General features: G+C 41.2%; 1 protein-coding gene across 1 annotated transcript in view; it reads left to right on the top strand.

Annotated features, from left to right (window-relative positions):
- The window catches only part of KIAA1549L (KIAA1549 like), a 133,565-nt gene that overhangs the window by 84,353 nt on the left and 31,803 nt on the right, over nucleotides 1-17,409 (top strand). Inside the window, exons 12-14 of the mRNA XM_075163833.1 lie at nucleotides 2,751-2,941; nucleotides 6,855-6,982; nucleotides 8,597-8,620. Coding sequence (XP_075019934.1) covers nucleotides 2,751-2,941; nucleotides 6,855-6,982; nucleotides 8,597-8,620 — 343 coding nt within the window. The remainder of the gene's footprint in view (nucleotides 1-2,750; nucleotides 2,942-6,854; nucleotides 6,983-8,596; nucleotides 8,621-17,409) is intronic.

Genomic DNA, 17,409 nt, shown 5'->3' with positions numbered 1-17,409 from the left:
TTGGATAGATGTTAGTTTTTTACCTCCCTTGCTTTCTAATTCACAGCATGCTTTTTCAAAGGCTGTAATCTGATTTGTCACCTTTCCTTTCTTTTAGAGCATAAAAGAATAAGCTTGCAGGTAAACAGAAATAAGATCTGCAGTCTAAGATCCGCAAGCAAAAGCAAATACTGCAGGCCATGAGAAAACAACCACTATCAATTTGAAAAAGGGCATGGAAAAAAAAAGATTAGAGAAACTGCCTGTGTACATGGGTATATATGTAGAGGGGAGAGACTGATCATCCTTTTTTCTTTTTTCTTTTATTATTTTTTCTTCTTTTCTTTCTTTTTTAAAAATATCAGTGTCTTTTTCATGATCATTACAAGGAAAAAAGTCCCACAAACAACTCCTTATATTCAGTCTGCCCTTTGCCAGGCAATGTAATTTAATGGTCTCATCATTCATTTATTATTTCAAAAGCAATATTCAAATCCCAGTCCTTCGGTCTTTCTGAGTATTGTGGCTGCATTGGACATCTATGCTTGCAGTGCTTCAGCCGTGCCTGATCGTGATTTAGTCTTGCCAGTTCCCTTCAGGGGTGGTAAAGCCATCTGCTCCTGTGGGGTTTTACAGAGCAGGGTTCCAAGATCAAATTTTATTTAACGCAATATGTCCGCTGATGAGGATGGGTTTTTCAGCTCTTCCTTCAATGCAGTTTGTTACTAGACATGGTGGTAAGTAGAACTCAGATTAAAACAATCCTTCATTTTCTTCCTTTGGCAGATCCGAACTGGGACTCTGCAGAGTTCCTAAGTAATTCTCATGTTCTGCTTCTTCTGGTTTGGGTTGGTTTTGTTGTTGTTGTTTGTTTGTTTATTTATTTTAAAAATAAGATATGAAGTATAAGTTGTAACAACTTCTACTCTTTCAGAGGCTTGGAGGGAGAAATAACCGATTTAATCAGCTGTTCTCTTTTGTTACCTTTTTTGCAGAATATCTGGGAGGGTCTTGACTAACACTTAATATAGATAATAAGGTTGAAAAACCTTATTTGGTTAAAATAAGGAAAAAACCTTATATTTTGATTAAAAATATTGTTATCTAGAATAGTGTGCGGTAGTTCTTCCTCGCTGTCCTTCACACAGCTTCTATTTCCCCTGTCTTCATTCCCTCCCCTTTCTTCCTTTTCTCCCTTCGTAGCTAATTTGGTGGCTGCTTTTGGGTACCCTGCCTTCAGAGGAGGGCAAGCAGAAGGCTCTGTCGGGGCGGTATCGTCATGATTTGCCGTGGGGTGGTGATGGTGAATTGGCATTTCTCTGATATGTTGCAAGTTCCATCATGGTAATGTGGGGAGATGTCTGCTCTCCCAAATCAGCCTTAGCCCAGTTACTGTCTCCTTAATGCACTGGAGCTGCTTATCAGAGGAACACTGAAGTACGTGAGCACATTAGAAATCATCAGCCTCAGTTCAAACAGGAGATTGAGAATGTGATGTAGATCCCCATTAAAAAAAAAACATGTTTTATTTTATTTTAAAGAATAGAAGACAGACCCATTTTTTTCAGACTGAGGTCGCCTATGAAATTTATCTGTATTTATAGCTATAGCCCAGATTTACTAAGGGACAGAACAAGAGAAAATGTTTTTTCAGAGCTCATCCTTTTTCTGTGCCATCAGCAATTTTTTTTATCCTGCTGATTTTCTTCCGGGACTAAAATATTCAATGACAACATGACAGGAACCTGAGAGAGACTATTCAGTTATTAACTGTCTAATTCTGATGTATTTCCGAAAGTATGTTTGAGGGCTAAAATCACCATTGCTCACCTCTGAAGTATTTTATGGTGCTTTTTAAGCATTCTGTCAATAGTCTTTGTACTTCAGGAAGAGCATCCTTCCAGTTTCTGGTAAATTAATTCAATTTAGTGTAGCAAGAACTTTTTTTTATGTCACATATTTTTTCCAGAGGTGGTGAGGAATTTCTTTGAGTGATTCTCCCTCCCCCCCGCCCCTTCTCTTTTTTCCAATAGAAAATGCAGGTTGGTTTTTTTTCCTTCTCTTTTTTCCCAATAGAAAATGCAGTTTGGAAAGTTAAGTTTTGCTTAAATGCTTTAATTTTCCATTAAGAGAATCCACCTTTTGGTGGTTGCTTTACCCGGAAGGCACATGTCAGTCCTGCTTGTTCCTTGCAGAGGCAGCAGGGAAAGCCCGGCCGCGCTTCGGAGCGGGAGAGGGGGCACGCGGCCCTCGGCTGCCTTGCTGCAAGGCTCTTGCGAATGCCACTTCCCGAGAGAAACAAGTGAAGTCAATAACAACCTTCCCAGTAGGCCACTGGCAAGCCAAGGGGAAATATAATTTCACTGATCTGAAAAAGATCCTTGTCTGGAAAATGTTGCCCATGAAACTTTTATGTGTGCCTTTTTTACTTTGTCTTGATTTGGAATAAATTACTCCCACCCTCTTTGCAACGACAAGATTTTTCTGCCTTCTAATTTTTTCTTCTGTACGTTCATTCTTCCATTGTCTGTTAAAGGAATTTCTGGGGGTGTTACGGCGGGGTAAGAAAGGTTAGCCAAGATCAATTTTACACTAACGAGTAATGTTTAAAATATGTGGAATGGAGATCTCATCAGAAAATTGCTTTGTTGTTGGGCATTTGTGTGGCAATCTACATATTTTTACCTGTCACTTATGTAATTGAAGTTAAGGCGTAGTGGAAAATTTTGTATTGAAGTGGATATTTCTCTTTTCTCTCACTTTTTTTGCAGCCAGTACAAGGCTTTGACTATGCCAAGCAACACTTAGGTCAGCAGGGAGCTGAAGATGAGGTTTTACCTGTAACTCAGGAGACTGTCGTACTTCCACTTCCAGTTAGAGATGCTCCTGCCTCCCAGGAGAGAGAAATTATTCAGGATGGGAGCACCATCAAAACTGCCAAATCCAATGAAACAAGGAAAAGGTAGGGGCTGGGATGTTTCCGCAGAGGGGTGGAATGGGGAATGCTGCTGGTTGCTTAGGAAAAACCTGTAAGGTTTGGCACCCAGGCTCTGCGTGTGGCAGATGGTTCCTCCACGATATATTCTTGGCATAATGCTGGTCTGCACTGGATGCGTAAGATTGCTGCAAAATACAAGATAAAATTAAGTGAAGTCTTCACAGATTGTATAAATACACCCCTAACTCAACTTTAGAGGAGGTAAATGGGAAGTGGCTCTCAGATGCATGCTGGTATTGTACAAGAGATGAACCCAAACGAAACATGGGATCTGGAGCATGAACACTGATCATTTCTCAAATGAAACAGAAGACAGGACTTCAGCCACTGTAAGCTGCCGTAGCTCCACTGACAGACTCTGTCACTCCAGAATTGGACCCAATGTCTTCATTAGCAGAAGAGCAAACCCTAAACATCCACTAAGTTATGGAAGACCTCTAGATCCAAAGCATATACATCAGGACAAAATTTTTGAGAGTGTAAGAATAGACTAGACAATGTCAGTGTCTAGGGTAAAGTGTCCCAGGTTTGCAGTTTCTTCATAGTAAGTCTACAGGGTTGTAGGATCACAGATTAGAAGGTCCTCAGGAAGCTATCTGCCTCTTCCTCTTCTCCACTGCAGAGTCAAATACACCCCTAACTCAACTTTATCAACCTTTTTTTTAACTCTTCCAGTGGTGGGATGATCACAGCCTCCTCAAGCAATCTGTTCTTCACTACCTTTCCCATTAGGAAGTTTCACCTCATGCCTACCCTCAATCATCATCAGAATAGCTGAAGGTCATTATTTCTTGTCTTGGTCATCTCAGGCAAGGAAAGCAGATTATCCCTTCATCCTAGCTGTTTTGCATGCTTCAAGTCCATTTTTCCTTGACCCACTCTCCTTGAAATTAATTTAGAGTGGAGGATCATCAGCTTTTTATTGCTGAAGAATGGTACTGAAGGGAACAGAGAAAAATAAAACCGTTAGGTAAACAGCCCGAGTAGAGGTAACAGTCGTTGTCTGGTTCACTGGCGCTACACAGTCCTTGCCTCTTGAAGGGACTTGATAACATAAAAGAAGAGTATCTGGCTAGTGCAGCGCAATTCTATAGAAAATCAAATCTTCATAGCTGAGTCACCTCATCTTGTACTTGTCCACGCACAACGATATTTGCCCCTCTGGAGTAATGGAAAAGCGTGGAAAACTCAGGACAGTGTCGCTGTACGCTGTGACAGGGACGCACTGGAACCGACTGCAGCTGCGGGAGCGGCCGCGCTGGAAGGTGCCAGCCCGCACGGCACGGGGCTGGAGGTCCCGCTGCTGCTGCTCTTCATGGGGGCTAGGCCTCCCCATTGGTCATAAGCTGAGGTTTTCCCTATGGAAAAATGAAAACCAAAGGATCCTGAGCTGGTGTCTGGTTTGGCATACTTCTCTGGTTGTATGGTAAATCGCCTGGAATACGGAGAGAGCTGTCTGCAGGGAGTACCAATAGAGAAGAGTAAGCCAGCTGAGAACTCCCCTGGTTCCTGCGATTGCTTCGCTGGGTTTGGGTGTAAACTGCCATTATGCCCTTTAATGTCAGCGATGTGTTGTTCACACCACAAATCTCTCGAACTGTGAGAGTCAGGTTATATAGTCTGTGTGAACCAAACAGCACTTGTCCCTTTTGAAGTCTTCCGTCCTCTGATGAAATGACAGATGGAAGATGACCATGACACCGGCTGTGGTTGCTGGTGCTGGGCCACCACAGGTCAAGGCTTTGCAGGAACTGTTCTTTAAAATGTTTTAAAGCCTCTCCAAAACCGTGTGTAAATACACACAAAAAATGTAGACCAGCCCTATTAATTAATCTTCTAACAAAAGTGATTAAGCACTTCACTCAGTCCTTTGAATGAGTGCAGAAATCCCCCTCTACTTAATCTACACAATTTTAAACAAACGTTGATGAGCAAATTGATCCAGGAATTCGCAGGGAAGTTATTCTCATTATAAAATGTGTTGAACCTTCGTGCCTTTCTAAGCAAATAACGAAGAGTTAGTTTTGCCTCCTTCAGGATGATTACTTGAGTAAGTGAGAACATGCAGAATTTTAGTCTTTTTTTCATTCCCAGAAGCCGTGTCTGGGGGTGGATTTAATGGTTTCTGAAGATGAAGAAATATTTCTTGACCTTTATGTATTTGCTCTTTCATCCAGGCTACTTTGCAGCCTGGAAAGGTCAATTTAAATCAGACTGCCATGAAGTGGCTGGTAACTTCTCAGAATATCTTCTCTGATATTACCACTGAAGGAAACTTCACAGTTAATAATACGATGGCCACTTAAAAAGGATGAATATTTAGATTAGTGGCAGCAGAAATCATTGTGCAAGCTATCCATGCTCACTTCTTTTCCTTGTTCCCCATGGAGCAGATTTTCTTCAGGTGTTGGTCTGTCCCTGGGTGAATTTTTTTACTGGCCTGGGATTCTTCATCAGCAGTGACAGAGAGGTTTATAGGGGAGAAATGCTACTTTTCAAGAGTATTTATTCTCAATAGAATTTCACAAGAAAATCCTCAGTCTGGGCTGAGCTGAGCTGGGTTGCATGCTGAGTTCTCCTAAAGCCCTGTAGCTGGAAAAAGCCTGTCTCAAACTATATATATATTTCCACTTAGGCTATCTTCAAAGGAGAGTCCTTAAGAATTACTTGTCTCATACTTGTCCCTTCCTGTTCTGACCACAGCAAATGCTCTCTACTTACACCAGACAGGGCAGTCAGAACTGGAGGTAAATTAATGTTTCAAGCTGGCAATATGGTATTGGCAATAATTTACAGGATGGTTTTTACAGTTGTTTTGCTTTAGTACCATTTTCTGGATATAAAGCCATTGTGATAGCAATAGAACTTGATTTGATTTTTTCTCTGTAAATGGAAGTCCTTGTGACTAAGTCCATTTTTTTTCTCTGATGGAACCTCTTTACATTATCCCGTCATTGGCCGTGACAATTCAGAGTGATAAATTGCAGATAGGTGCATGAGAAACTATACAGCTCCTGTACATAGTTTTCTTCCCTGTTGTGGCAAGTTTCATGTGTAGAAATAATGCGACGCTGTGTTTGGATATGGAATAGCACCAAATTTAACATTTTCTACTTTGGCCTGCTTTTCCCAACTTGTGCGTTGGGATTTTGAGTAATTTGCCCACCCCAAAAAGAAGAGCTTGCTCCCAGTGCAGCCCAGAGTTACGCTGCTCGTTTCTGCCCTTGCCCCTCGTTGGGACTGAACGCTGGCAGTGGTTCTGCGCTGCCCTCCCTCCTCACCCGGTGCCGGGACCAGTTTCAGGGCAAGGATATGCAATGGCTGAGTAAAACAAGCATTTTCCTAGGGGTTTCAGCAAATAATGGTGCTGCCTAAACCATGTTATGTGAAAAAAAGGAGAATTTTCTTATCATATTGCATGTGCGTACATGTAAAGTGCGTGAGTGAATTTTGCATTGTGCCTGACAAAATAGCTGAGTGTAAATGCAGGCTAAATAATAAAGGAATTAGTTTAGCCATATATATAAAAACAAAGGTCTGCTTTGTTTTAGCTGGATAAATAACACTGAATTGATAACAGGAGTTTTTGTCCTCTGCAGTGCCGCTTCTGTCATTGTGGGGGTTGTGCATGAGAAGTGTTTGCTTCCGATGCCACTGAGATGCTTATCAGCCCTGAGCTAATTGAGAAGTTGCATTCTCCTGCCGTCGCTCTGTTTCTGCCTTTACTGTGTTTCTGTGTGCAGTTTATTTTCTGTCTCCTTTTGGTACAAAATCAGACTTGAAAACTCAGTGATGCAAACTGTGCGAATGAAATAACCTTGAGATGAGGTTTAGAGGAAGAACTCACAGCCTCCCTTGTTGCTATGGTTACTTGCAGCCCGTCCCCGAGTCAGAACGGCTCCATCATCAGCAACGGGTCGGGAAAGCCCAGCTCCGGCCGGAGCTCCCTCCAGAAAGTAATGGCACCGCAAAAAGTGACAAAAGACGAAGGAAGGAAAAGGAACGGTGAGAAGTGTTTCTGGATGAAAGCCGCTGGCAGTTCCCCCCGTGGCGGCACCCACCCAGCACTCGCTGTGTTGAACCCGTCCTCCTATGCCTTCAGCAGTACTTAGGCGTTTTCTCTTCATAGCTGTTCGGGTTTTTTCCCTTTTGCTGCTATAACTATTTCTCAACCTCACACGAAGCAGTGTCGTGTTTACTCTCTGGGCGGGCCTTTGCAAGTTTTCTTTCTTACTTTTTTTTCTTTTTTCTTTTTTTTCTTTAAATACCAGTAAACTAATGAAGACGTGATGCTGTGTAGTAGGTGGACAGGGTTTACAGCTTTTTTTCTGTGTAGAACCCTAAAAGAGTAATTTCCATTACTGCTGTTGCTGAGCTGGCCCAGATCTGATGAAGATGAATTAATTAGGTAAAAATTAATTTGAGAAAGCGTGAGACATCCAAAGCTTTAATTTTCCATCTCTTATCATCCTCATCGTACCTTTTTGTTATTAACACTTACTGACAGCTTTTCCTCATGCACCTAGGATGTTACGCGGGGTGGTTTTTACAAGCCCTTCGTGGATGGTGGTGACCTTGTGACTTGAGATGTATCAGGAACATCTGATGAGAGTAGAATGCGATCCCCTTTCTTCCTTGGTTTTCTTTTGTCTGTCTCTCTGCTTATTTCTCCTGAGTTACAGCTTTGCTTCCATAGCTACATTTTCCATACGAACAGAAAACACTGTAGTTGAACTAATTGATCATTTCCCTCTAAAGGGAGGGAATTAAACTGGATGTGGTCTCATCAGATTCTGTCATGAACACAAATCTGTAATTCTTCTTTGTTAAAAAATGTAAGCGTGGAAAGGAGGACTTGGATAAAGAGAAAATCTTAGTCTAGGTCTCTTCTCCTTTCTCCAGTAAATCACCTGAGTAACCTCTGTGGAGGCGATCTTGGTATCAAATCATACCATCCCTTGATGATCGTTATGCCTAATACTAAAGTGTCACGCAAAGGCTTTAGCAGGAATACAGTGCAATACAGAGACAGACACATAGCACCAGAGATGGCCTTTGTTCTGCACAGCAAAATCATACTGCTTTTTTAAAGTGTCCTCTGTTCTTTCTATACACGTACCGTAAAGCATTGCATCTTGTGGGGACCATATAACTGATATAACTGTAGGACGCTGGTTTTTAAATCGGCTTCACTGAGATTAATGCACATTTGCACATTCACAGAGAAGTGAAGTTGTTAATTTTCTTTCGTTATGTGTTTCTCACCTGTACTGCTTTCTTCTGACAGACCTGTGACTTTACTGATTACTCCAGACCTGTAATAATAAGTATTCTGACTGGTCTTTCTCAAAGAGGTCTTTTTTTTTTTTTTTTTTACGTAGACAGCATAACAATATTTTGTGGTTCTAAGTTTCAAGGGTTGTAATTATGTTTTTACTGTTTCAAAAGTAGCTCATTTTACAAGAGAACAACATTTATGGTTTCCAGTGTTAAAAGCTGTGATTTATGCTGGTTTTTTTCTTCCCTACCCAGGAAAGCCAATATTCAAAACCAGTGTCAGGTGATGTTTACATGTGTAGGCAAAATAACTTAGTGAAGGTTTTTTTTTTGTTTTGTTAGGTTTTAAATCTTCAAAGAAAATTGGTAAGAATTTCAAGTTTCTTTGTTAAAGAATTGACTAACACCTAACATCCTCTCTTCTGATCTGGACTGTAGCGCGTTTCTAGAACATACACGTGCTACTTAAAGAAACCTTTCAATGTAGTATAAGGGAATACTGACCCTTTATTTTAAATCTTAATTTCATTATAATTCTAGCTTCAACTTTATTTGATAACAATAACTAGGCACTTTTCAAATTATGTAGAAAACTAATAACTGCTTTATTTACGTGTTTATTAACTTCTCTCTTCTGTATTCTGAAAAAAAGCCTGAATAACATTGTTATTTAACATGGTCAAGGTGCTCCTTGTTAGGAACAGCAAAGGAGCTAAATGATTTTTAGGAAAACATCTTTAGTGTATAATCCATTCATGGTATGGTTAGCTGTCGTTTGTTCCTACCACTGCTGGCTGCAAGATCTTGAGCTTCTGTGGCAGAAAGGAAAAGCTGGGTTTGCCTGTTTGAAAAGTAATAGTATAGCATATATACAAAATATGAAATAGGTGGGCTGTTTCCATCTGACTGTTCTGGCTTTGAAGGAACCTGTGCATGAAACACCTTTTCTGCAGAGCCCTCCTTCTGGTAGAGACTTCAGCCTCTTCTAGAGGAACTTGCTTCACCCGACTGCCATGGCCCTGCAGGTCGCCTGGTGGTTTCCAGGCGCAGGTGTGAAGGGGAATAAAGACATTGTTCCCTAGTAAAGACATGGGGACTTTTTAGCTGTAGGCATATCTTTTAAGATATGTTTAAGAGAGTTTCCTGACACAACCCTTTCAGAACAGCTTCTGAAGGAAGATGTGGCCATGGGAAACGAAACAGCCTCCCCCTTTCCAGAATTACAGAACTGGCCCCATATTTATTTTTATATGCATGTGCAGATGTGGTTTTGACTTTAGAGTTGTGTGATCCCAAATGCCTATTGAAGTTGAAATTAAAAAACAAAAATCAAGGCACCCATTACTTTTCATCACGGAGCTTACGCTTTGTTCCCCAGCACTATGATTATAAACACTGTTGTCATCTCAGATGTTTTGTTCTTTTTGCAGGGTTTTATCTTTTTCCAGCATGATTAGCATCAGTAGAACATATTGGCTGTTTTTTCTTCCAGTTTAAGAAAGAAGCCGCTTTTCTGCTAGTTGTTCTGTCTGAACCTGCTCCAGCTCTCTGGTTGTGGGCTGATGCCTCTAATGCGCATGTCAGCAAAAGCAGCAGCATATTTTCTTCTCTGAAAAGCAGCATCTTAAAACTGGAATGAATCCCTTGATGGTCACATGTTTGATTTGGGGACTCCAAGTTAGAATGGCTCATTAGTTGCCATAGTTACAGACCAATTTTAGATTCTATTTCTTGCTGACATTTAGTTACATGGAAAAATGACAGCGCTGGATGTTACCTCAGTACCTAAACTCTATATGGCTTGTATCAAAAGTGACTCCAAATGGAGCGTGTCAAGGCTGAGAGTGAACAATGTGAAACCAGCAGAGACTGACAGGCTTGGCTTAAGGACCTGACGTTTTGGGGGATCAGGAGAACTCTTTAGCTGAGCCTTATTTCTACAGAAAGCACAAATGAAATATCTATTTGTATTACAATAGTGATAAATGTTGGTAAGATAATAGCATTTTTTTTCCTTTTGTTTTTCTTGGAAAACATTTATTAGTATTCTAATAGGAAGTTTCCTATTGGTGGGTGAGTTGGGCTTTTATTTACTTCAGGCACTTTAAAAAAAAAAAAAAAGAATTAAAATCTTTTTTTTAAAAGTGCCCAACTGCATATGTTAGAGGACTGAGAGATGAATGAATCGGCCAACAGAGGTACTCGCAATTTCCGAGGCGGGTTTGTAAGAGAGCGTGGGAGAGAACAACAGGATATTAGCACTTTCGCTTATCGTTTTATCAAGCCTGACGTCATTCAGGGAGAAGGAAATGGCTGAACTCACACGTCCTTAAAGAACTATAGTAGCCTACAATAAAAAGTTTTCTTTCACCAGCTCCTCACAAAATGAAGCCAGTGAAAGTTATATAGGTCGTTTTTCCAAACTTTGAGTGCTTGATCTTGCAACCTTCCCGTTGGCATCTTTGTGAGGGTGTGATTGCTTGTTTGTTTTGAGAAAAATGAAGGCTTTAGTTTGCTAGCGGTTCTTAATGAAGCATATGACTCCATACCTTTTGGGCTGAGGACTCGTATAGTTGAGCCCAGTTTTGTACTTGAACCTCATCATCATGAAAGGACACACATCACAGCTGAATATTTGCAAAGAGTCAAACTTGTGTAAGAAATCTTCCTTTCCTCCTCCTAGGGATCCCAGCTGGAGCACTTCTCATCTTCCAAGCATTTGGACATTGTCTTTAAAAATAGATGCAACTTTTCAGCAGCAGTTTGGTCAGGGGCCTCACTCCTTTTTTTAAATATCAGTCTCTAAGATTATCATTTTCTCTGTCCAGGCAGAAGCTGTCATATAAAATTCTAATTCTTTTTTCCTTCTGTTCTTTGTAGGGATATCTGAAAATCAGGTGTCTGCAGGAACAAAGTACCAGGGAGGAAAACTTGGCTGTTTATTGGCTTAGCTAAAATCAAAGGGATTTTTGGATGTAACTCAGCCAAACTATGATACACTGCCTCCTTTATTCTATGGAAGTGTGGGCCACCAGTTTTCACACAGTCTGATGTGGCAGCTCAGCGTCAGAGCCAGCTTTTCTGCATTTCTGAGCAGTTGTCTGTAGTGACTCAAATGAAAATGAAATGTGGCAACAGCAATCGAACGCAGTAGCAGCGATACAGCAGTCTGCTTTGACACAGAGTTAGCTGGGGGATCTGGCGTATCCTAGCAAACATCCAGCACCCTTCCTCTGCCTTTTCTGTGCTGGGTGGGGTGAAATACAAGTTAGGGTGGAAAGGGCTTCATCTTGCCAGATTTTGGTCCTTTAAAGTTGGCTTCCTAATCTCACCTAACCAGCTAAGCTCTCTAATGACCCCAGAGGGTCACGGCTAATTGGGACAGATCTCTCTCCTCCGGAGGTACTCGCCTTTCCTTCCCAGTATGGAGGGAGCCCAGACAGCTGCATTAGAGCATATGCACAGGTTTGACGAGAGATGATTCCTTTCGTGATGCCTGTCTCTCTGAAAGGCTGAGAAATCAGAGTGCTAGGAAGAATTTATGGTGTAGAGAGAGGAGTCTATTCTTTTCATCATTCATTCCCTCATCCTGAAGCATTACCTTCATTTGCCCCAGAAAGAGTGTTAGTGGGGATCTTTATCTAACTCTTCACCCCCTCACAGTGAACTCCTAGGCTTTTCTGGAGTAACTTCCTGACATTTAACCATAGTGGGGTTAAAAAGAAAAAAAAAAAAAAAAAAGAAGAAAATAATCCACTTGTTCCGCTGAAATCCCTCATATTGGCACCAGTTGCTATTCTCCTTGAGCCTCCCAGAAGCTTTACATGTTGATTTTTTTTTTCTCCAAAGATTGCAGCTTGTGTGACATAACCTAATATTTCCCCATGTTTCCATTTTTTCCACTGTTTTTTTTTTTTGTGTTTGTTTGTTTTAAATATAGAGAGCACTGTGACCCTGCTAGCATCCTGCTGGTGACAGTGAACCCTTTGTTTCTTCAGACGTAGCCAACACCATTTCCCACTGATTTCTCCACTTGGTTTTGGTTTCCAAGAGGCAGCCAAGTGTTATAACCTATTCTGTGAACTTCTGAGCCTCTTTTCTGAGCCCCTTCACACTCCTACAAAACCAAAAGGTGCCTCTGCTCCACCACCTCTTTCCCCGGAGTGGGAGTGGGAGAACAAACAGCACCTCCGAGTTGTCCATGCTGCGTGACTGGGGCCACCCAGGTGCTGTGTTCACAGGCGTGGAAGAACATGCACAGATAAGCGGAAAATACTTCTGTTTGTCCTCTTTTAGGTCAGCATGGCTAACCCAGCTTGCCTTTTTTTCTTTTTGAGCCAGTCTTTTTGAGCTTGCTTTTCTCATGGCAAGAAACTACCTTATCCTATGTTGCTGAGGTGCCTGCTGCAGCAGACCTCTGAAGGAACTGGGATCTGCAGGTGGTTGCGCAATTAAGTATTTCTTAATTCACGTCTGCCTTCCCCTCCAGATGAGCTTTACTCTGCCACTAATTGAGTCTGACAGCAGTTCTCATCCAAGCAACAGTGCGGAGAGTGTGTAGATGTTCATGCCATCAGATCCTGTGGCAGTCTGGATGGTTGCGATCTGTCACGAATATGTCAGCATTGAAGAAGATAAATGCAGGGTTTTATTGTGCAAACAGAAAAGTATTTCTGCAAAGCTTTTTAAAACTCATGGAGCACTACTTTCTTAAAGAAGCAGCTTCTCTTGTAGGTTCTCATGCCTTCCCTATCTTCTTTGTATAGTCATCATCCTTGTCAGTTAAATAATTTTTTTTTTAATTATCGAACATGCCTAGGATGGTATTACAGAAGTGCCAGCCAAGAAAAGGGGCTGATGGATTCTCTACAAACATTATGAAATACATGGTCTCTTTTTGAAAGACAGATATTTAAATAGATGAGGGAGATGTGGTTGGAGGAGAAGACATAACCACAGAGAGATCGATCCTTGCCTCTGCTTATAAGGACAAGAAACCTTCATAGAAAGTGAATGAAGCAAGCAGCTTCTGCAAGCAGCAGAAAAGTAGACACCCCATGTATGCGGTTTCATAAAAAACCTGCAAATGTCAGTTTAGAGGTCTCAGACGACCTGCTCAGGTAACTCCTATTTCAGGATCCCAGGCACACCCAGGACTGCAACTCCTCAGACACGGGACCTGGCTTTTAGCAGACTTTGCATATGAGAAAATAATATCCAGGAGGAATCATGAGCTGCTTCCATTAGTCTGTAAGCCGTCTGCTTCTCTGAAAATATAATATTTGTGCTGTTCATGAAAGGCTTAGAATCGCACTGTCTCACAGTTGGGTATATTTTGGAAAGGGGCGGGGGTGTACACAAGTATGTTTTCTGTTACACTGCAGAATCTTATAGAGAGGTATTTCAGTCCTGAATAGGTTCAGATACTGATGTTAGGAAGCTTGTATTTTACTTATAGGCTTATAAACTCCTTCAGCAGCATACCTTTCTTTATTGCTAAGAGCTCTTGTTCATACCTTTCTGGAGATAGTCAGCTGACAAACTGAATGACTTAGATGATGTAGAAAATTTCCGATTTTTTTCTATATAGAGAGATTTTCTCTAAAATGAAAATTATTTCCCCATTATGAATTTACATTCAGGAGTCAGTATTTCTGTTTGAAATACTCATACACAGGCTCTTTCCTAAGAAGACAGTCTTTTAGATCTGTGGCGTAGTTTGCTCTTCGTCAAACTTACAATTTTCATTTAATATAATCTATTTGCTTTACTATTATTTTAAGCCCTTCCGTTACTCAGAGAATTCATTGCACGCTATAGGTATTGTTATAATGTCTGCATTCCCTTCATACAAAACAAATCTTTGAAAATTTTTCATGCTTCATTGAATGACCTAAGAAAAGGCAGAGCGTGTCTACCTGCTTGCGAGAGTTTCCTGTGTTTTGGGTTCACATGTTTTTCTCCATCTATGTTATTCTGAGGACTTCCAAAATCGGTCAAATGGTTGCTTCTGAGCAGGACAGCGCTTTTGTTTCAAGTATTTTGTGGTTACCTGATCCGCAGGTAATTTAGATTTCCTTAATCTTTTTTTTTTTTTTTTTTTACAGGTAAGTATTTCAGTCCTTCTTTTCTTTTTTCCAACATGTTTTGATTTGGGAGAGAGGAGGAAAGACAAGGTGGAGGGAAAGAAAGAGGAGAGAAGAAATCTTGTGTGGTCTTCGTATTGAAATCTTAGGCTGACAAAAGTATAACTTTTTAGTATAAATTAATAACTAGATAAAAACAGAATATTCCACCTGTCTAATTGTTTCTTAACCAGCTCAGAGCTGCAGTTCCGCAGCCCTTTCCCACTGCCTGGAGGACCAGCGGCACGAGTGGGTAGCACCACCTGCTGGCATCGCCGGCTGGGAATAGCGCAGAGAGGCACCCAAATTGGAGGCTGGCATCCCTGAAGCAGCTTTAAGCTCGCAAATCCTGCAGTGATGTGGTGATAAAGCTTCAGCGATGGTCCTGCTCTTCAAAAACCCAGTGCCATGCTGATCTTCGCTGCAATCGGCACTCAACCTGAATAAATGATTGCTTTGGATATGTCTTCATGTACTAGTCATAGAAAGACTAGGAAGAATAATTCAATCTCAATGGATCATGTGGCATGAGATATCTGGCACAAGATGTTTCAGAGATGGGAAATTTCTGTTAAGTAGGTGATTAAGTCATTTTCTTGCCCCTTTTCTGCTGCTGAACTTCTAAGTCTCACTATGTGTGCATGCAGACAGTACGAGCAAGAGTCCATAAAATGAATCCATAAAAATGTTGGTATGCATCTGTTTAAAAACAGAAATTAAAAGCATCGCTTTAAATCCGTGTTGCTAATTATAACAAGCAAGTGTGCTTATTGTGAGGGACTATAAAGAACAATTGGGCAGTTTGCTGCAGCTTCCCGTGCCCGTCGGTCGCTTGCCCAGCTGAGGTGTTCGGATGGGTGGGCTGGCCCGGGGCAGGGCCACACAGCAGAAACAATCGCTCCAGGACTCCCACTTTTCTCTGAACTCCCTTTGGTTTGTTTTTTAAAGCTTAGAGGTTGCTATGGTTCAATCGCGTTATAAATGCTTGCTGTAAATTCTCTTGGGAAGGGATGGATAGGAGCAAATATTAAAATTCCCACAGTACTTGCTTATGGTTCACTGCCAATACAAACTGTAGCAGCGTGCCAGTAACTGCAGATCACAAACTCTCTTTATCACTCATAGGTGAAAAAAGGGCAATGGAGAAAACTACTTTTATATTATAAATGCCAATTAATGAACAAATGCTAAGCTAGGGTGGAACAGACTTCCAATTGCTGTAGTCCCATTTGGCTATTATTTCCATGCCAATAGCACTGCAGTAGATGCAGGAGATGTGCTTGCAAATGAGAGGGCTGATATACTGAGGGTGCTCTTTGGTATTAATGTACCACATCAGAAGTAGCTGTCGTCTGTGATTCCTGATCCTCTTTACCCTTAATTTTTCTTTTCTTTAATGAGTCTTTGAACCAGAGGAATTCTGTTTAATTAAGCAAAACTCTTGGCTTCTGATCCTGAAATGAGGTCTGAGGAGACAACCCACGCATCTGTAGCTAGTCATGCTCGCTGTGAGTGCCTGGAGATCGCTGCCGAGGTCTCAGCCAGCGCAGTTCTTCTGAAACACTGGGGTGGAAACGCAGCTGCACTTCTTGGTGCTTTCTGCTTGAAGAGAGGATGTTTGGAAAGAATCGTGTTTTGCAAGTTGATGCTTAGCCAGGGTTTTTGGGCATGTCTGGTTCAGGCAAATGCTGAGACAGGCAGCCAAGGGAAGCGATTCCACAACTTCTTGGTACTTGGACCACTAATGAGATACTATCCAGGCTCACCTAAGCTGTAATCATTGTGACAGACCATCTTTGTCGGTGAAAAATATGATTCAGACAACTTCTCTCTTGGAGATAGTTGTGTCACAACGGAGGTACCTTGTGAGGGTAGTGTGGCAGTTTCAGCAGTGAATGACGGACAACACCCAACACTTCCAGAACTGCATCTGGTGACTTACATGAGAACTGAGTCAAAATGTCCCAAGGGAAGAACATCCATGCTTCACTTCTATACTCATTGTAATGTAAATGCCCTCCTGTTCAAGGGCGGTCTGTGACAGCCAAGTATCTCTTCGTTCATCTGATTTTGCTGGTGTCGTGTCCTGGTGGCGTGGTCGTCAGTGGGATTCTGGCAGTTAATTTCAGTGAGCCAGGCTTGTGATCCGCTTGCTCCGGTGAGCATACAAATTCAGAGTGTTTGAACAACCCCAGAAGGGACGAGGGGATTTCAGACCCACTAAAGACTACTCTATCATATTTGGACAGTTCCGTGGAGCCGGAGGGACAATATTTAATGACAGAGTGATTTAACTATCTATTTCTCAAAAGCTCAAGTAGTGTCAACTCCAGTCCACACTGAGTTCAGACAGAAAGATAATAAGCTTACTCAGTGGGTTCATATTTTATGTTACCGCTGTCAAATATTTTCTTACCAAAATCACTGGCTGCCTGAACTGCTGAGTTTATACAAGTCCATTGTAATTTGTGCAGTGATTAAATATTAAAACAGAGTGTATTTTCAGAGGAAATAAATTTAGAGCAGACCACTTTGTTCTTTAGCAGAGGATCTCTGCTCCTGTCAGTTAGGAGATGGAGCAAACATTCTTCCCTCTAATAGCATAATTATTCAAAAATGTTTGCAAGAGTCTCTTTGTAGAATTTGTGCTCATGCTTTAGAGTCATTCTTTTATTCCAAAATGAGGATAAAAGGTTTAAGATTCAACAACTGACAAGGTGATGCAGGTTTACAAACAAAATTTGAAGGAGAAAGGGCCCAATTGTATGTGAGTTATCCATTTATATAGAAATCTAAAACTAAAGATGCTTCACCGTGCCATTTAAAGATTTTTCAGAAACCTTCTCCTATCTCTTAAGAAATTTTAATGGTTTAACTTTACAGCCACCTGAGGTACTGCTTTGCAAATCAAAAAAAATAACATAAACTTGGACACCATCAAGTGTCCAAAGCATTACTGTAATGATGCTTTCATTTTAACAGATGGCATTTTTAGCATTAATAACTTTTGCTAAAATCAGTAGGTTTATT

The sequence above is a fragment of the Calonectris borealis genome, chromosome 14, assembly GCF_964195595.1.
Source record: "Calonectris borealis chromosome 14, bCalBor7.hap1.2, whole genome shotgun sequence".
NCBI lineage: Eukaryota > Metazoa > Chordata > Aves > Procellariiformes > Procellariidae > Calonectris > Calonectris borealis.
The sequence above is the reverse complement of the archived record's forward strand: the minus strand, read 5'-3'. Positions and strand labels throughout refer to the sequence as shown.